At 33.2% G+C, this 21,126-nt stretch overlaps 1 protein-coding gene across 35 annotated transcripts in view; it reads left to right on the top strand.

The window, feature by feature from the left end:
• Positions 1-21,126, top strand: part of LOC111146851 (regulating synaptic membrane exocytosis 2) — a 591,447-nt gene that overhangs the window by 427,928 nt on the left and 142,393 nt on the right. For 14 of the 35 annotated variants that reach the window (XM_022502564.1, XM_022502561.1, XM_022502563.1 and 11 more), the window contains one exon: positions 7,533-7,633. The exons of the other annotated variants lie outside the window; for them this stretch is intronic. In XM_022502564.1, coding sequence (XP_022358272.1) covers positions 7,533-7,633 — 101 coding nt within the window. The remainder of the gene's footprint in view (positions 1-7,532; positions 7,634-21,126) is intronic. 35 annotated transcript variants of the gene reach the window in all.

The following is a 21,126-nucleotide window of genomic DNA, read 5'->3' as shown; positions in this document are numbered from 1 at the left end:
CATTTTGGTAATCATAATTATCATTTCTTTTCTATACAATCTTTGTGAGATGGTTAGAGTTCTTTATATAGGAAAAAATCGATAGAATAAACACAATTTCATAAGCAAAAAATCTAACTAATACAAAATCCAAAATTTCACCACATGTTTGGAATCCTACCATGACTATTTTTTAAAAAGAATTTAAATTATTGATATTAAGGCTAAATACAAGTTGGAATGCAGAGATCTCAATTTTTAATGTAATGTGGGCAAATTTAGATAAGTTTTTAATTATAGCACAAAGAATATACTGAGTTTCCAGTATTCATAAGAAAAAATATATGGGTATCTTCCTAGAATAGGCCTCATTAGAGTTTTTGTATGGTAGACATTTTTATCTTTTTATGATTTAAGTTAGCATTCTCAGCATTTCTCAGTATACTTAAATTGCTATTTCTAAATTACCATAATGTAAAGTTACATTTATATTTCTTCACCATGGTCCTATCAAACCTTCCATGCAATCTGTGATTTGTAAAATAGTGGATGTAATTGAAATACAGCTCATGGCTATGTTCATTAGCCCCAGGTGTGGGACACAGTGATCTTTCATAATATGTCACACACAACCATAATAAGATGGGACAAGTCATATATACAGGGTGATGATATGTACCACTCCATGGATCATCTCTTCCTCCAGGTAGATTTTGTCCATCAGGAAAAAGGTGGGAGATTCCAAAGTGCTTAACACATATGGGGAATAGTGTATTAACTCAATGATTCTGACTCATGTTTCCATCTTTTATCAGTAGTTATTACACTTTCTCGTAAAAGCATTTTTAATAAATAACCATTGTTTCCTTGTCTGAGAGACTTTTACTTGAAAATTAATTTATCCTGTAAGATAAATTTTTTTTCAAAGAGACAGGAATTGTGACTAACAAGTTAAAAATAACTAAGTTATTAGAAAGTTACTAATATTTTCTTTCAAACACCTCACTGTATACAGGGTGGGGAAAAGCATATGAAGTAGAACAATTACATTTGAGCTAGTCTAAAAGATCCTCCTAGTATCCTATATTAGATCATTCTTATGATTCTTTTTGCTTGGCAAATTCTCTGATTTAGTGAACTTTTCAATATAGTTTGTGTCTATCTCTGTGCCACTCCCAAGCTCACTCGTAAGATCTTTCTCTCTCTCTCTTTCCTCCCTCCTTCTTTTCCTTGTCTTTCTCCTTCCCTCTCTTCATCTCATTTCTGTCCCTGTCTCTGTACACACACACATACACACACACAGAGTAAATTTTAATGTATGTAATACCAGGGCAAAGAAAGTAGGGATTTCTAGACCACTTTACACTATTTGTATTAATGAAATAGATATAATAATATAAAAGAACAAACACTTAAACATTATTTGGCCTCAAAATTAACTGGCCAGTTAGTTTTATAACAGAAGGAATCATAAAGAATATCTGGTCCCAAACTATTAATTTTACAGATGGTGCATTTTATGGCCAGAAAGGTAAATGAGGTGCTTATAGTTTTAAGGCTTATGAAATTAAGACTTGAACCCAAGTCTTGTCTCATCTTTTAAACCAGTTCTGTTTTTAAGATTTTGTTCACTCCTGTGTATCAGAAATAGCCCCGTTACCCTAAATCTGGACAGTTGCAAAGTCCCATCAACTCTGTAATGGTTATCTGCACTATACTCTCCATACACAAAGCCCAGATTTTCCCCTATAGGCTAAATGTATCCTGATTGTAAGTGTTGAAGCCTAAAATGGTACTAAAATCCAAGTCTTCTGAATAATAAAATCTCAGTAATTCTGTTTACTGAACTTAGATGTCAAAAACAGGTATACTCCGTTTCCTTAAATCATTAGGTCACTTCTAATAACATCTTAAAGTAGTTTAAATATCAGTTTCTTTTGACTATAGGGAGAGGAATCTGAGCAGTTTGCTATAACATCTCCTTTGAAGGATTATTTAATGAATATGGCATAGAGTTAGCAGAGAAATAGTAGATAGATATACACAGCAACAGGTAACCTAAATATCTAAAATAGGTTGTCAAGGCTTAGAACATAAATTACAAGCCTATGAGCTTCAAGGTAGTACAATAGTTTTGTAAGTTTCTTTGTGTTTCAGTTAATTTCCATGTTTTTTCACTTAGGCACATGTGGAGTTCAGTCTCCCTACATTCCTAGTACCAAAGGAAACATCATTTTATAAGCGAACATATTATAAACCAAGTCACATTATATTTTCTTTCATTCCCAGTGTTAGCTCCTAGTAACCAGAGTAGAAACATCCTCAAAATTGATTGATTTTGAAATAAGCACTCCTTGAAATGTGTATATCTTAGTTACACAGTTAAGATTAAGAGCAAAGGGAAAAGAAGAGAGGCCAACCAAGAAATAGACTTAACTATAAGAACAAAATGATGGTGACCAGAAGGGAGGTGGGCAGGATGGTGGAGGAAATAGGTGATGGGGATTGTGCACTTGTGATGAACACTGGGTGTTGTAAGGAAGCATTGAATCACTATATTGTACACCTGAAACTGATATTATACTATATGTTAGCAATACTGGAATTTAAATTAAAAACTTAAAGAAAAAGATTACATTTGTTTACACTTTAAAAGAAAATGCTCCCATTTGTCCCAGTACTGAAGGGGAAATAATCTGATATATAATTTATCATTTTTATCTCAATATTTATTTCCATACTTTTTAAATTTAACTTGTTCCTCTGTTTGTTAGTCTCTGCATTATATGTATTTAGGCAAATAATTTAGCTAACAAAAGTGTACTTCTTATGAGCTTCTAGTACATAATAAAATTTTAGTATAAAAAGATCAAAATTTATTAAGTGATTAGGAAGAAGTGATTAGGAAGTGATGAGGAAGAAATCATTTTAAAGTAACTTTGAAAAATTTTGCTGCATATTTTCTTAAGTCCCACATCTGAAAAACTTATCATAAGGAAAATTTTAAAACATGCCAGGTCACTTTTTGTTTTAATATTCATAAAAATTAAAAAGATCTGCACTTTATTATGTTTGGAAATATTTCTCATTATACAGCATTTTCAATAAATACACCCAAATGCTTTTATTTAACAAATAAATATATATCCCTAATATAAATTAAGCAATGAAAAAAAATAAATCTATATCCCTTAGATAAATTAAGAAATGAATGGTTGTATATTTGCATTTTAAAAATTATTTAACATTTATTTCCAAAGCACCATTATCGAGTCATGGCAAAAGTACAGGTTTTCAAACAGAATAATTTGTCTTTTTTTTTTTTCTTCACAAAAACATTATGTTTTGTGTTCTTAAAGTAATATTTTTCTTCTATATAATGCCTTTCTGGGCATTTTATAAGCTATATATTAACCCAAATAAGAAAATAATAGCACTTAATTTCAATAACCAGCAATAACATTCTGGTATATAAATCTTAATTTTTTCCCTCCCTTTGTCTTTTGTATAGGTTATATGTATACAGATTTTTATGAATATATATAGTTTTTTAAATTATCACTTATAAACTATAGTACTATATCACCATTTAATCTGTTATAATTACAAATTGCAATGTCTTTATTTTACATTTATGTATGTGAATGTACATGCACATCGTATGGTTTCTTTTTCATGGATACATCATAGTATTCTGTAGATATACCACAAGTGCAGTTTACTAACTCTTATTGTTGGACATTTAGAGTTTATTTTCCTAGGCCATTACAATTTTCAAACAATGTAGCAATAAATCTACTTGCATGTACATCTTGCACATTGATTTCTTTAGGAACAATCCTAGGAAGTGAAATTTCAGATTCAAAGGTTTGACCATTGTAAACCCTTTTGATACACAGTACCAAATATGTTGTATTTTTAAACAATTTACTTTTTATCATTGTACATCAGGTACTTTGGAAAACATTCATATAAATGACCATCAATTTTTCTGTCAAAAAAGCTGTCAATGACTCAGTCTGAAAAACAAATTTTTTTCACAGTTAACAGATATTGAAAGACAGTTAAAATATTCAATGAAAGTCAAGGACAGTATTTTCTTTTTGAATGGCTTGGCCTTTGAAAATAACCTAACAAAATACTATGTTTCTCTTTTATCTCAAGTACATTTTTATTTATTCTTATTTCTCTCATTACATCTTATGTAGTCATTTTAACAATTTCTAGTCCTCTGACCAGTGAAAGACATTAATAGGTTATCTTTATAGTCTTTCTTACTGAAACTAGAAAAGAGACAAAAATAACCATGCTTTCTCCTCTGTAATCATCATCTTGAAGTGGGCAAGTAGAGATTGTATACACTGGTTTACCTTTTTCTTTATTGCACTTTATTTGGTACATACCTACATGCATTTAAAGATTATGTGAATTTGGCCCTTTTAGCTTTGTTCATTTGGAATATGTTAATTCTGTCACTGTGATCATTATTGTCTGTAGTCTTGTTTTGTTCCTCTTCCACTTTGTTCATATTTTCTTGGAAGAAATGTTTGTAATCTAGGATTCAATAGGATAGTTACTAAAAGTAATTTTTTCCTTTCCTCAATGGTTTGGCAAAATATACTTAAATTTTAAAGATATGTTTCTACTGTACATACAGTAATAGTCTTCTTTAACCTCAATCAGAAAAATATCTCATATATATTTTGTTCTATGCTCAGATTCCAATTATTATATCTCTGTGTATTTTATAAAAGTCAATTAGATTTGTTAAAGCTACACTTTATCCATATTGTTATCAAGTATTTGGGGAGTTTCAACAGGTGACAGTTTTATATTTCCTATGATGAATCTCTTTACCAGTAGGATACTTTTCTCTCTAAGGATATCATTGTGAAGTGTTTTCTTTATGAGAATATGTTGATAAAAATGTAGAAGAGAAATGGAAGACTTCATAAGAGCCAAACAGTTTGAAGAGAGGAATATCTGGTTACTGTTTGTCCTAAGGATTAGCCAGCCACCTAGGAGAATTTAAAGTTGTAAGTTAAATGTATATTTACCCAAGTTTGTTGACTGTATACCCAGTAAGGTGGTCACTTGAGATTTCATTAGTTGAGGCTCTTAACAAAGAATCTTCTAATCTAAGGTCTGTCTGTAGATGGTAATTGAGTCTGGGGATGAGAGATGTGTTTGAGATTGGAATTTAGTTGATAACATATTTAAATAATTTTATCACTCTCTCTATTTACATCTTTGTTTACTTACAGCAAATACAAATTAATATTCTTCTTAGCCCCCCAGTGATCTGTTAAATATGAATGATGTTCCATAAACCGGATTCTATAAAATCTTTAAACCATTACTAAGGAGAAAGGCTTCTTTGTGAAGCAATATTAAATCAATGTGTTGTGCTTTTTTTTTTTTTTAACACAAACAAAAAAACCATTTTGCTTTAATGCAGGGATTATCAAACCATGGACCACAGACCACATCAGGCCTGCTGCCTGTTTTGTAAATAAGGTTTTAATAGAACAGTGACATTCATTTGTACATGTATTGTCTGTACCTGCTTTCGTGTTATAGTGGCAGAGTTGTGATAGAAAACATATAGTCGGCAAAGCCTAAGATACTTACTATGGGCCCTTTACAGAACAAGTTTGTCAGCTTCTGCCAGTATATATCACAATGGTAATTAAAAAGAATTTGATGTAGCTTCATAGGAGGCTGATGTCCAGCAAATAGTCTAAATATTAGATAATGCATATGTATGTATGTATGTATGTGTTTATATCTATGTGTATGTATATATATTTAAATATGAATATATAAAATGTGTTCAAGCTTCTTTGTCTGTTGGTGCTATTTATGTTAATATACTATCTTGCTACCATGATATCAAAATGAAATCTTTTCAGAGACCTTCCCAAACACTCAATTTAGGTAATATTCTTTAAGTTCACATAGTTTTTTGGATGTGGGGATGGCTTTTTTGTTTCCCTGCCCTTGGAGAAAATAAACATATTTACCTGAGAATAGCTCTTAAGGTACAAATAATTTCAAAATTGTATTTAAATAGGCTGACAGACATTTATATTTCACTGTATTCTACATTCATATCACTCACTCAATTTTATGTATCACCCAATTTATATCAATATGACATATCCCTATTTTATAATTTGGCACAGATTTAATGAAATCATTATTAAAACGAGACTCTTAAAAGGAACAAATTGCCTCACTTTATTGAATAATTGACTTACATTTACTGTTATACTTAGAGGTCATGTAATATAGACTATACATTCTTTTATTTAGGATTTTCCTACTCCTTTTTGAATTTTTTTCTTTTTTTAAAATCTTATTTTAAATTAATCGGTTTTTACTTAAAATTTGTTACCAACAAGAATTATCTGATATACAATGAGATTTTTTCAGGATAAGTATTAAAATACTTATTTTTGAATAAGCATACTTTTGTCTAGAGATCTTTACTTCAGTTTTCAGTTAAGCAAGAGCTATATATATATATGTTTACATTCCTCCCCACACTCAGTGGTTATGAATTTACATGATGACTTATTGTTGTTGATACCCACTGAGCCCAATGAGCTATGATTATTTTTCCCAGTTTGTAGATTTGTAGTATACAATTGGGATTTTGTGAACATAATCTCATTATGCATACTTATGAGAAATGGAATTTTCCTGTAAAATCTCTTTAATAAAAGTTATAAATATAGCTTAAAAACGCTTTTCACGTTTGCTAAGATTTGCTAACTGAATTTAGTTCTTATTCTAACCAAAGTTTTTAAAGGCCCTCTTAACATCTATAATTGATGTTTTGGAAGTAGGACCCGTTATAGAGAATTATTAGTCTCATTTTGTAATGGGTTTACCATCTCACTTTCTCACCTCCTTGCATTTTTTTTTTCCTGAAATGAGCTCAGGTATACTCTGTGCCTTTACTGGCATGGTATAGTCTCAGGAGTATTATTCCCAGTGCCTCTTTCTTGATGCTATTTCTAGAAAATTCAAGTTCAAAAGATCCATATGTAAGCTTGGGAAACCTGCTCTAACACGTGGGCTAATTTTATGAGAATAGTTTCTAAACACAATTGTAAAATTGTAGTTGAAACCAATTAGACTTACAGCTATTTTTCAGTAAATAATCAAATCCTGATGAATCACAAGCCAAAGTTTTTATTTATAGTGTTACTATTATCAAGTTTATGTTCTGTCAAATATATTCTCCTGGGCATACATGTACCAGAAAGTGTTTTCTATCTGGTTAAGATTTGTTGTTCTGTTAAAATTCATTTACATTTTATTCAGATTAAATTTTTTTACATATTTAGTAATCATGCTTTTATTCACCAAATTGCATACTTTAAATAAATCTAAGAAACAATATGACATTTTAATTTGTATGTACTACCTTGAATGAAAATACCATATCAGCCTAGCATTTCTTCTATTATTCTATTATTACATCCTGTAAGGGCTCAGAAATAAGAACTGAACATTAATTTTATGGGTTTTTTTCTACTCGATAGGTGCTATGGATATAGAGGAGAGAAATCGCCAAATGAAAATTAACAAATACAAACAGGTAGCCGGATCAGATCCCAGACTGGAGCAAGATTACCATTCAAAGGCAAGACATTTTTCTTTTTAAAAGTTGTAATATAAACAATTAATCATATGAAACCGTTAGATTCTCTTCAACTTCTGAACGCAGACTAGTTAGACACAAACATATAATGCAATGGCCCCATGATACCAAATGCTAAAATTTATAATGTGTTTTATATTCCAACTTTAAGTTGTCTTACTAAAAAAGTCATTATATAATATAGGAAATTAAAGATATGAAACTCATAAATGATCTGAAGAACAAATCTTTTAGAATTTTTTATTTTGTAGAACCTACAAGGGTCTAACGCCCTCAAAAATGTTTAGGAAGAATGGCTGTGGTTTTTCTGTACATAGATTTTTTTTTCAACTTGATAGTATTTCAGTTGATTCTGGTTTAATAATGAGTTACTAGAACAAAATATATATTCATATGAGATGTAAGTTCAAGAGGTATTTTTTAGTGAGCATCTTTTGGAGCTACTTTTTGGGAACAAGTTGAGGTTTGAGGTCTACCAGGGAAGATTCCTGCCCTTTGTTGTTTTTATATTTTCAAAACGTTTTTAGGTTCATGATATTATTTACGGGCAAAGTCATGAAAAGACTTTGCTCTGATGTACCTATTTAAGATTTAATAAGAGAATGAAAATAGCAAAATTTACTCATAACATTTAGTTACTATGTGTTCTGTGACTTAGTAATGTGATCATTGCAATCGTGTAATATTTGTGGTCTATAGATATCTGTGTATTAGAGAAAAGTAGTGTCAATTTTTTACACTTAGGTCTATTTTAACTTTACCCACTTAAACTTTAGTTCCTGTCCATTATACTCCATTATTTGGTGAAGTCATACTTACTAAGTAAAGCATAACTGATTACATTAGGTAAGCATATATGGTCAGTATCATACGTTTTAGTTTCCCCATTGTATCACCTAAAGGAGATACAGATTTTCACATCAACGTCATCTTCCAAATGACCAATCTCTTCCCAAAATTACGCAAATACTGACATGGTCAATGTAGGATTGTTCCTCATAGAGTTCAGATGTCCTGGAAATGACACAAGCCTAAAGCCAGAGAAAGGTAAATTCAAGACAAATAAAGCCCTGCTTTTACTTAGCAGGCCCTAAAATATATTTATTTTCTAAAATAAAAATATGAATAATTTCAAATAGGCTCAGTGAATTTCATAGAAAATAGTTTTATAATGATACAGTGTTTCAGATACCTACCAATCTTTTGAGCTTAATGTCCGAAATGATACCTATGTCTTTTCCCAGGTACTTTGTTGGTATTTCTTCTTAGGGCTAAATAGATACACCTGACCTTTTGTGACATCACTTATACTCGAATCTCTCATTCCTTCACTATGTATGATCCAAAGGCCAAAGCATGTCGTCCTAACAAAAGAGGATCTTAAAACTTCTAGAAACATGTCTTCAACTAACAACATCAATTTTTTTTAATCTCCTGCTATATTTTAGGAAAGAATGTAGATGATTTTTTAAAGTACATATAATACTCTCAATAGTAGTCAATGAAGAGATGAGTATGAAGGGAAAATGAAGTCAAGCAAAACAACATAACAGTAGAAGTAAAGGGTGGGAACAAAATGCGTAATATGAGACCCTGTATACCTGCGGCTTGTGCGAGTGTTTTGACTGTGAGCTTCCTAAAAAGCAGCAAAGGCAGAAGGGGAAACTGAGTCAGTTGTATAATTCCCATTGTTTATACAATAAAAACGAGTCCCGTAGATGCAACACCAATGATTCTTGCTATAGATACCTGACAGAAATTTGTTCTAGGAGAATGGACCAGTGGAATACAAGAAGCATGGCTCCAGATTATTTAAAAAAACAAAAAACAAAAAACAAAAACAAGTTTTGATTCCATTCCAATTCATAAATAAATTAATTCTTGAATCTTCAAAGTTTTATAACTTTGACGCCAATTATTTTGGGCTGGAGAAGATTTAAATCTTGGCAAAGGACTAATTATATTATGCAATATAATTTCATTGGTATTCTGTAAGGAAGTGGTTTTCTAGGTATAGTCCCAGACCAGTGACATCATCACCTGAGAAATTCTGGAAGTGCAATTCTCTGGCCCACGTACTTAATCAAAACTCTCAGGGGGAGAGTCTCTGTATTTTAGCAAACCTACCAGGGGATTCTGATGTACACCAAAGTTTGAGAACTACTGCTCTAAGGTAAGCTGCTTGCAAAATTGACTTCCTCTATTAGGGTCTTAGCTGGAAGCCATGATGAATGACATCATTAAAAAAATGGAGACTTTGAGATTAGATTATCTGACACCTTCACAAGGTGCTCATAGTTTATAACATCCTATCACTTGAGTATCAAACACTTACCATTATGTTTTCTGTTACTGAAGTTATGCATTCAGCTTAACTAAAAATGTATTTAAGCCATTAAGGTACAACTTCATTAAAGGGTCCAAAACACAACTCTATTTCATTACCCCACAAATTATTTACTGATGTGGAACTATCTTTGCTGGGTCATCTATGTCCCCATCATCCCTAACTTGATCTTCTCTGTCATGGATCAAAAAGAAAATTACAGAAGATACTTTTTCAGTCAAGAGTATATATAGATTTAGTTATTATTCATTTTCATATTAATAGTTTCTTAGATTAAAATTTTTGACAACATCTGTCCTTTTAATTATTCATAAATAATTCAATATAAATATAGCTTGTATTCTCATTCTTCTATATTTTAATAACAAGTATTAATTTAAGGCTTGCTCTTGAGTCATGTGCTTTAATACATTAGGTCTAATTCTTGACCAAAATCATTTACAGATGAGAGAACTAAGATATAGAAAAGTTAAGTAATCTGCCCAAGTTCACATGGCCACTGAGTCCTGGAAATTATCATTCATAGATGACCTGATTCTCAAATTTAAGATAACTAAGACCAAATCCCAAACCTCAAACATATGGAGCCTATACTATACTTCCAAGCTATCTCCCTGAAATTTCAGAAAGGCTATTAAGAAGCTTTGGTGGACTCTAATTTAGTGTTAGTGAAGTGGTTTTTTTAATTACACAAGCCACATTTTAAATGACATTATATCCCTGAATTTTTCAAGCTTTCCATACCGATAGTTGTAAACAATTCTTACTAAGTTTTTAAAACTCTCCTTAGTAACTGACTTTGAAAGCATCTGTAGAAACAGTAACTACCATGTTACTATCTAAGAATATTTTAAGTATACTAGAAAATTTGAAGACAGAAAAATTTGTATCAAAGAAGAGCTATAAAAAACACGTGCAGACATATTTCCTGTTTAACCAGGGGATGATTTCTTAAGGGGTTTTCCCTCAAAGCAGAATTTAACTATGTAGCTGGTGCACCCCCATGCCTCTCTTTATCCCAGCTTAACTCGTCTATTCTATTCTCAACAGAAATTTAAGGAGCAACATTGATTTTTCCTATAAAATCAATATTTTCTGTTCTTCATTGGTTCAGAGGAAAAGTGATTTGTCTATTAAATTTAACAGTGCAAAATATAATTCGGCATAGACCAACTACCCTGCTTGCTAATTAAAAGAATTAGCAATAATTGAATGTTGATGTGTAACTATACCTGAAAATTAATATGGAGAATTTGGTAATGTTTATTTAAATAAATAATGTTTATTTTTTTACTTAGCCATGTTTATTATTTTATAATGATCCTGGAAGATATTTTTTAAAAGGGTAGTCCCTAACATTTCCATAGAGAATGCTATACAGTTCATTGGTACAGCATTTATTTGGAAATCAAAGCTTTTATCTCTATAGAAATAATGCTATTTTTAAAATTAAGTAATTAAGTAATTTTGTGTTCCCACAAAAATATCTTACTCTTATTATAACAGTGTTATATATAAATATCATATTATAATTTTGCTTTCTTATTTATCTCCCTAGAATTAAGTAAGAAAGCCCATAAGTGCCCAGAACTTTTCGAATGTGAACCAAAAGACTATATTAATGCATTTAATCCTTAATCCAATAGACTGACTTAGTGTTCAGGGAGCAGAGGACAGTGTAGTAAAAAAGAGGAAAAGGGTCTTTCTCCATTCATTGTGCACAGTTGATCCCACTTCTTGTCACCTTGTTCCCAGGCTTTTTATCCTCTAGGGATCCATTCACTGATTTCAAAGAGGAAAACAACCTAACTCAAGTAATTTACATTATAATATGAATAACATAACCACACAGAAATAATTTCAGTTTTTTAAATCTGTAAATACAACTAAAACTCACACTGATGGAATTGCAAACATTATCAATGAAAACAATTTCACTTAAAGTATTTTTGACAACTAGGTCCCCACTGTTAACTAAGCTGTTCCCTTTATTAGAGCTTACTCTCTTCTCCACACTGAGGATACACTGTCAAGGCCAGCCTGTGGTGTTTTAAATTGATTTCCAAGACATAGGCCAAAGGGGAACCAGGAGAGGGAGACAGGCTGGGGCAGGTTTGGACTTGCTGCCTATTGGCTATTTGTAAGTTTGCTGTTTGTGAACAGGAGCGTTTGAAGACTCCAGTGGCCTCACAGTGTGATTAGTACATCAATATCGGGTAGTGTAGTAGATAGACACACAGCTGGGAGCCAGGCAACGCCCCCCTGGGTGACTTTGGGTAGGTTGACCCTTTATTCTCAGTTTCTTTATCTATTACACTGGGCTTTGAGACCTGCTCCCTAGGGTGATGATAGGGTAAAACGAGATGATGTATATGAATGGCTTAGACGTTAGGGATTAAATGCTTAATACATGGTGCCCATAAGATTGGTTTTTATTTTTGGAATAATGATGTAGTCATAGATACCAGAAATTAAAATGACAAGGTTGAAAAGAAATAGTAAAGTGATAATGGAGCTAATGAGAAGGATTTCAGGGTAACTCAAATATCATGGAATGGTCCCTAGGTTCTCAGAGAATTCAAGCATCAGAGATTTAAAAGGAAAAATAAGACTTAAGGGGAAAGAATTTATGAATCTTCAAGGGATATGGAGATTAAAAATGAGAGACTGGAACATAATGGGTGATGGGAAACTACAAACTAAATTACTGAAATTAAGAAATTATGTTATCAAGGCTGATGTTAAATGGGGCTGTCCCTTGGAAAGTGCATGGGCATTTAACAGGAAATGCTCCTTAATAGTGGTGATATATGTGGATCTGAACACTGAAAGATGAAATTTATAAAAAGTAAAATTTAAACCGTGGATAGGTGGCCTTGTACAAATTACTAAGAAAATTCATAAAAATACATGCATTTAGCAGAACTGAAGAAATGAAGGATCCGTTTTAATTTTGTAGCAATGATTGAAATAAAATGCTCAAATTTTATTGGCCTGAGCAGACAGGTTGATTTGCTGGCAGCATATAACACAGTCCAGCAACAGAACAGTTGAGCTCGGCTTTGTGCCCACTGGAGGAAATGCGGTTGCAGAATCCCTTCTCAAGCTCCCAGGAAAACCCGGTATTCACATGAAACAGACCCCATCGTGCCAGTGTTAGTCAGATGGAATCATCTGATAAATAGAGCAGGAGAATTCTAATAGGCATGATCTCAGTAACTCAGTCTCTACCCTGCAAAGCCCTCCAGGAATAAGTTAAAATGTCCCATCAGACGTAATGAAGCGTCCTTTCTTGGAAGAAGCAGTTTATTGTTTCTGGAACAGAGGGAGGATTCAGATGTTCAAAAAATTCCTGCAAGACTTCGTCTGGCCAAATAAGGAACAGAATGGTTTCATTTGTAAAAATCAGAATTAAGATTACTTACCTGTGGTTTCCATCCCAAGCTAGGTCAGGAAATCTTACCACCTCCTGATGAAGAGGCCACAGCGAGGATGCCAGGGGCTGCACCCAGATTTCTTCATTGAAACACACTATTTCTCTAACCTTCTCTAACCTGGTTAGACCTAGCTTCAAGGTCTGTAGCGAAATCTCAAGAGAAACTTAAGGAATTGACTGAAAGTGGCTAATATGCAAGCCTAGGAAGAAAAACAAACAAGTTACTTTACCTAGAAGCATTCTTTTTTTTTTTTTTAATTTAAATTCGATTAGCCAACATACCTAGAAGCATTCTTAACTGCCAAACTTAGCCACCAAGTTTCTGAGAAAATGTGCTGAGTCCTGGGTGCTGCTATCCCTTCTTAATATTCTCTCCCTCTCCTCCACCTCTTGAGAATACATTTTGTCCAAGTACCCGCCCTGTAGTTTGCTTCCTGGCCCCAAACCAGGCCACACCCTTCTGGACTGTCTGGCTGCTTGCCCAGTCCAGACTAGCCTCCAAGCCTCCAAGCCTCTTAGTAGTCATCTGCTGTGTACTTTTTTACAATCACTCCCTGGTTGTTCCTTTTCCAAGTATATTTACAGAGAGAAATAAAACCAGATTTAAAAATCTAGATTATTAAGCTAGTAAGTAAGCGCAGCCATATAATACGGCGCTACAAGTACAAGAGATATTAGTGGTAATCTTACCAAGGCTTGAACAAAAAAACTTTCAGCCTCACCTACAAAATTGACAAATGGCTATATAAACCTAATGAAAAGAGAGTTGGAGATTGAAATGAAAAAGGAACCAGATAAAATCATATTGTAAAAGACTTCATGTCCTATTTTTCCCTCTTCTAGAGTTTCTTATTCATGTCTGTGAGGGTAGATTTCTCATTTATATTATATTATATTATATTAAATGTCCACAAAACTAGAATTTAAAAGTAACTAAACAATTTCTATATATATTTCTTCCTTTACCTTTGAAATAAGTAAAGGGATAATCAATGCATCATCGAGGGCGAAGGGGCCATTGGAAGTACACCTTCATGCTAATGGGGTGCGTTGCCTAGAACCATAATAGCAGCCATGATCACAGCACAATGTGTGAAGTCTTGATTACTGTAATGGAGAGATAAAGCCAGTTTTGTTAGTCACTTTCCAATTTATTTTTAGCAATTCTGATTACATATAGGCTGCAGAGTGTATTACAAGTTTGAACTCCAAAACCAAATTGCCTGGACTCCAATCCTACCTGTCATTATTTGTATGACCTTGGGCAACTTCGTTAACATCCTTGTGCCTAGGTTTCTTGTTCCAGAAGATGTGCTAATAATAGTACCTAACTCATAGGACTGTTTTCAAGATTAATTCTATTTATATACATGTATAACTCTTAAACAGAGTTTGGAATATAATAAGAAATACATACATGTTAGCTGTGTTATGATGATGGTAATGAAGGAGGAAGAAGAAAAAGAAGAATCATTTCCAACAGATAACTAGTTCTTAGCAAAATCCTTGGGGGTTCAGGTCTGTATTTGTTGCCATTGATAATCTACTAGGTAGAGATAAGCATATCTTTAAGGTAATCCTAAAAATATGTGGGTGGAAAAGGAGGAAAAATATAAAAATTAATGATAATGTTAAAAGACTAAAAATTGATTAAGGTTGTATTTTTTTACTAGTTAAGTCAAATCTTTATCTACCCAAAATTATTTTTCTTACAATTTCTACTCCCTAGTAAGCTGGTTGTATTTCAGTTTTAGTTTAAAGAGAGAGAGAGAGATAAATTATTTTTATACATAAATTTATCTGTTTGTACACATGTACACACACATGCACACACCCTAGAACTCTGAGCCAAAATAGAATTTCTCTTCTCCAAATTTTAGCTGATAGAAGCAACAGCTATTCATTTCTTGCTTATCCCATAGATACAAATATACCTCACTTTATGTAAAAGATCTACAGTTAAAAACTTAATGGTAAATAATTTTAATAGAATTTTAGAAATGTGATATTTTTATGTGTGGTTAATCTTTGAATTCAAAAGTTTCTAACTTGAGGTCCCTTTTTTCCTTAACATCTTGTATTAGTTGGGTAGGATTGTCATAACAAATGCCACAGACTAGGTGACTTAAAAAAAAAATTAACTTTCTCAAAGTTCTGGAGGCTTGAGGTCCAAGATGAAATTATTCTGAGACCCCTTTCCTTGGCTGCAGATGGTTACTTTCTTGCTATGTGTTTACATGGTCATCTCCCTATATATTGGATTAGAGCCTGGCCATATGAGCTCATTTTACCTTATTTCTTTAAAAGCCCACAAATACAGTCGTATTCTGAGTTACCAGGAATTAGGACTACAGTATATGAATTTGGGGGATATACAGTTAAACCATTAAATAACTATTTAATGGTTCAAATAATCAAACGGTTCAGTAATCAAAATAATCAGCGGCCTTTTAAAATAACTTTGCTGCCTTATAAAATCATACTTGATTATAATACAAATAGAAATTTTAAGATAAGTAACTAAATATAGCTATTTTGTTTCAAGCTTTATGATTTTTTAAAATTTTCGTACTTTTTCTATTTCATCAACTACATTATCACATCCTTGGAGATGAGATATTTTGTTTTTGTGACAAGAAGTTCATTTTTTAAATTATTTTTCTTAGTGATAAAACCACATTTAAGTTTCAATATGGTTTTTTTTGGTCATAATTTTATTCTGACATTCAATCTATGGGTCTGTTTTCTTTACATATATTTGTGAATCGCTACCTAATACTATCTAACCACATGTCAGGCCAAGAAATATGAAGAGAATATTTTTTAATTATGAAGAAATCATTTGAGATTACTGAGACAGCAATTTATATGTTATAGAACACGATAAAATTACAGAAGAAATTGTAATTTCTCCCTTTTTAGTAATTTTAGTGTTGCTAAAAACTGACAAAAGAATTTTAAGTAATTTGTATTCAACAACTTGCTGCTAAATGGGTCAGTCTATGAATGACAGGTGCTATTGCCAAGATCATAATTTCTTTTAGTATACTGCCTAAGAATACAGAGGAAAAACATTTCTCTTTTACCTCCCCCCCCCAAAATAAACTCATTCATTCACCTTTGCTTTCATCAGGCCTCCAGAGTTGCTGGCTTGCTGACAACTAGTATACCTTATAAGGAATACAGGAGATGAATGATATGGGTCACCAAGAGGAGAGAGATCTTGCTTTATAGAATCAAGGAGAATATGGGAAATCAAGAAAAAAGAAAATGTGATAAGTAGGGCAGAAATAGTATTTCCAACTCAAAGTCCCTGTGATCTAGAAGCATTAAGTATTTTTTTTAAAAATTACAAGTATAAGAATATTCGAAACAACAGATGTGAAAACATATATACTTTCTGAACCAATCATGGCATTTATCACCTCCTAAAATGCGTATACTCTGCCTTATATGATAGTTATTTGCTTATTTTTTTACCTTCTTGAGAATGGAGACTATATATTTTTTCATCTTGGTAGTCTCTCTAGGGCAAGCATTTGCTTTGGCTATAATAAACGCTCAATGGGATATTTTTCTAGATTATGGGCATCCATGCTGAGAAGAAGCTAGAGTGACAGGGGTGGTATATGTTTGGAAAAAGCTATAGAGGAGGTGAATGTCAAGTATTTTGTACCAAGGTTAGGACAGGATATGAACCCCAGGATGGGGTATGGGTAGATTATTGTGTGAGAGTCAGAAGCAAATTTTGTAACACGCATATGATTATTGATTTGTGTCTGAAAGTCTACTGTTTATGTGATAAGACTTTGGAAAAACTGCCCAGTTGTTAGTTCTTCACAACCCAGCTTTTCTTCTGTGTAAAAATTGAGGGAACCTGGTAATCTATGAAGTATTATACAAATACATGGTACTTTGAAGGCTGCACTGGGAAAAGAAAAACCCACTATGCATTAACAGTTGGGTTTTAGGCAACCTCATCGTTAATTAAGCAAATCATTTAATCTCATGGCCTACTATTTAAATGAAGTTTGAAGTAGATTTTCAATATTTCCTTTTCTTCATCTAAGTGATTCAGCAATCTCTGATCAGGGCCAGGCTCTCTATTAGATAATATTCTTAAAAAGGATTGAATCTATGTATTTTAAAATTAATTGATGGCATATTAATTACGATTTAGTGAATAAATTTATAGGTATAATATTTTAGCCTATTACTTCACATGAAATAATTGACACCTAGGTTAGAATTGACACATAATTCAAAACCTTTAGTCCATTAGGCAGTCAGTCAAGTAAAGCAACATGGAGCTGTCTGTACCTATACTTTCAATCTAATTTGGCCAATTAGAATTTGAACATGTCTACAATTTTATTATGTAACAGTTTGTTCATGAGCACAAAAATTAGTTTTCATTTTTCCTCAACTGGAAGAATTACAGATATTATTAGCAAAATAAATTTTCTGTTTTCCTAAATACGGAATTTTGAATATTTCTATTTCATCGGTTTTTAAGATTGCCAAATAATACTCTAGTCTGGAAATAATATAGCTAACCTATAAGAGGAACTTTTGGCTGGTGATAACTTCGAGAGGTAGAAATGTTGTTTTAGAGGGTCTAGAATTTGACTTGGCTCATGGATATGCCCAGTAATAATAGTTATTTTTATTATCTATTGTGTATGTGATATGGGGTAATAAAAGAAAAACCTTAAAGTTGAACTTCATTATCATGGTTGAACCAAAATACACTAGTTCAATATAACTTCCTAACTAACAAAGAAAATGGCTGTGATTTTTATGATTGGTCCTTTTCATGACCAGGCATATTCATAGCAAAGCTACTAGTCTTCAAGGTAGAATCATGTAAGAACATGTTACTTCTTAAACCCATTACCATTTTCTGTCTATCCCCAAACCCCCCCCCAAAAAAAGCTGACCTGAATTTTAAATGGAATGTAAAAGAGTTATTTCAATGGGACATAAAACATCTTTATCTTTTTATTCAAGTTAGTTTGCAAGATACTGTTTTTTTAATTACTTTCAAGCTTTATTTGTTTAAGATCCATCCAGTTGTAGTTTTTGTATTCTAATTATGCAGGTTGTTTTAGGTAGAGTTTTAAAATTCAGAAAAGGAAGAAAATCTTTATTCTGAAGTATATACTTAAAAATACGAATTTTTAAGAAGAAATGACTTGGGTTTTACATATGCTTGCCTAATCTCCCATTAAACATGAAATTATTTTTTTTAAAGATTTTATTTATTTATTTGACAGACAGAGATCACAAGTAGACAGAGAGGCAGGCAGAGAGAGAGAGGGAAGCAGGCTCCCTGCCGAGCAGAGAGCCCGATGCGGGACTCGATCCCAGGACCCTGAGATCATGACCTGAGCCGAAGGCAGCGGCTTAACCCGCTGAGCCACCCAGGCGCCCTGAAATTATTTTTTTGACAGAGAGAGATCACAAGCAGGCAGAGAGGCAGGCAGAGAGAGAGAGGAGGAAGCAGGCTCCCCACTGAGCAGAGAGCCTGATGCGGGGCTCGATCCCAGTACCCTGGGATCATGACCTGAGCCGAAGGCAGAGGCTTTAACCCACTGAGCCACCCAGGTGCCCCGAACATGAAATTATTTTTTAATGAAACACTTTTTTTAATGAAAGGAAATTGAAAGACTTAATATTAACGAATCATACAAGCTTAGTCAATTCACTTCTCTGTTTCTTAAATTTCTCTTCTATAAAATTAAGAAGCTAGATTACATTCTCTCTGAGATCACTTTCAGCTTTAAAATATTGTGGTTTCTTTTTAATGACTCAGTGACAAGTGAATAACAATAAGTATGTTTCAGCACCAAATAACTTTCCTGGACTTTTCTTTTTTTTTATTAATTATTTTTATTAACATGTAAAGTATTATTTGCTCCAAGGGTACAGGTCTGTGAATCGTCAGGCTTACACATTTCACGGCACTCACCATATCACATCCTGGACTTTTTTCTTAAACCAAGGGTGGTTATAAATGAGTCCTCTTCTGTGTGTCTGAACATAATCTCAGGGGACAGTTAGTAGCTTTTCCTTTTCTGCAACTCAGAACTGCATGCCTGGTGTGTCTCTGAAGTTGATCAGCTGTAATTCTGGTTTCTGGTTGCAACATTAAAAGACCACAAAATTTCCAGGGAAACAATCAAATGAGGAGCAATAAAATGAAAGACTAAGTGAATGGAGGAAGGAAGGGAGAAAAGGAGGGAGTAAGGAAAGAGAGTTTGAAAGCAGAAGAAGGAAGGAGGGATGGAAGAAGGGGGCAGGCAGGCAGGCAAAATTCCTTCCAGTCTAGGCGTTCATAAGTTAATCAGGGAGACAACAGGTACATCAGTGCTACTCTTACAAAGTAGGCTGTGTTAACTGATGTAATGAAACTGAACCATGCAAAGGAAACCTAAGAAGAGAAATATTCATTTGGCTTGGAGAAATCTGGGACTATGTCGTAGAATAATACATGAGGGGAGGGACATGTCACGCAGAGGAAGAGCTTAAGCAGAGTTGCAGAAGCATGAGAGCAAAAGCCGTATATTTAAGGAACAGCGAGTCATTCTTTAGAATGGAAATACACAACAGATCAGGTTACATATTAGGATATAGGAATAGAAAAGTTGGCTTGGGCCAGAAAACAGAGGGCTTTGAATCACTTGGTTTAAAATCCAGAATGTTCTTCATTATAACCATGGGCTTTGAAGGTATTTGAAGAAGTCGCCTCTATGAACACACATTAATTCTAGTGGTAAACTTTGAAAGGGAGATTGAAGACAAGACGTCCTATGCAAAGGCTACTGCTATAGTCTAAACAAGAAGTAAATGTAATGCCTTGCCATATTTCGACGGTTGCCTCCATCCAAAATGGTCTTAATGCAAATCCAACTGATGCTGCTCTGTCTTCTCACATGAGGAATGAGAGCAGTGGGCCACTTCCAGATTTTCAACAGAATGTAGTTACCTTTGCCCTATTCCTGAATTTAATGGATAGTGGCAATTCTCGGACCCTTTCAAGTTTTATAGTGGTTATTTGGACTGTGATTTAGCCCTGATTCTCTTAAATCCAAGTACCTTGAGTTACTCTAGTGCTTCCTAAGGTACTAAGATTTGAAAAGGAGCCCTCTCCATATCCCTAGTCCATTAAATGCCGATGTGTTTCTGCCAGCTTCACATTCCTAGGACCTCAGTCCTGATGCTGTGTTCTCATGTTTTATTTCTGCTGCAGCTTTTGGAATGCTAGCTTGCCTCTCAGTATCTGTATTGTCCCTTCCCCATGTCCTAATAGAAGTTATAAATATCCCCTCAAAAATACAAAAGTCATATAATAAACCATGGAATATTTAAAGATGTTCACAAAGGGCCAAGTATAAGGGGTTCTTGTGGCCAAGGAGAGCTTCTTTGTGATATTACCGAGTTCTAGTTAGATCTTTCAGGTTTCCTCTCTGAGGGTTGGAAAAGCATTTGGTCACAATAATGGTACCCGTGCTTTAACACTGACTCTCCTGTCTTTTGGAGAAGTCTCGGTGTGTTGCTTTGCACTGGTAGCAGGCATTATGTTCTCCCCTCTGTCAGCTTGTCTCTAAATGAAATGTGTGTATCACAATGAGATATAGTCATTAATATATTTAATGATCTGGGAAGAACAAACTTTGAGAACACTTCTTC

The sequence above is a fragment of the Enhydra lutris genome, unplaced genomic scaffold, assembly GCF_002288905.1.
Source record: "Enhydra lutris kenyoni isolate GAN:26980312 unplaced genomic scaffold, ASM228890v2 scaffoldscaffold14, whole genome shotgun sequence".
In the NCBI taxonomy this organism is placed as follows: Eukaryota; Metazoa; Chordata; class Mammalia; order Carnivora; family Mustelidae; genus Enhydra; species Enhydra lutris.
Note: the sequence above shows the minus strand (reverse complement) of the source record. Positions and strands in the feature narration are given on the sequence as shown.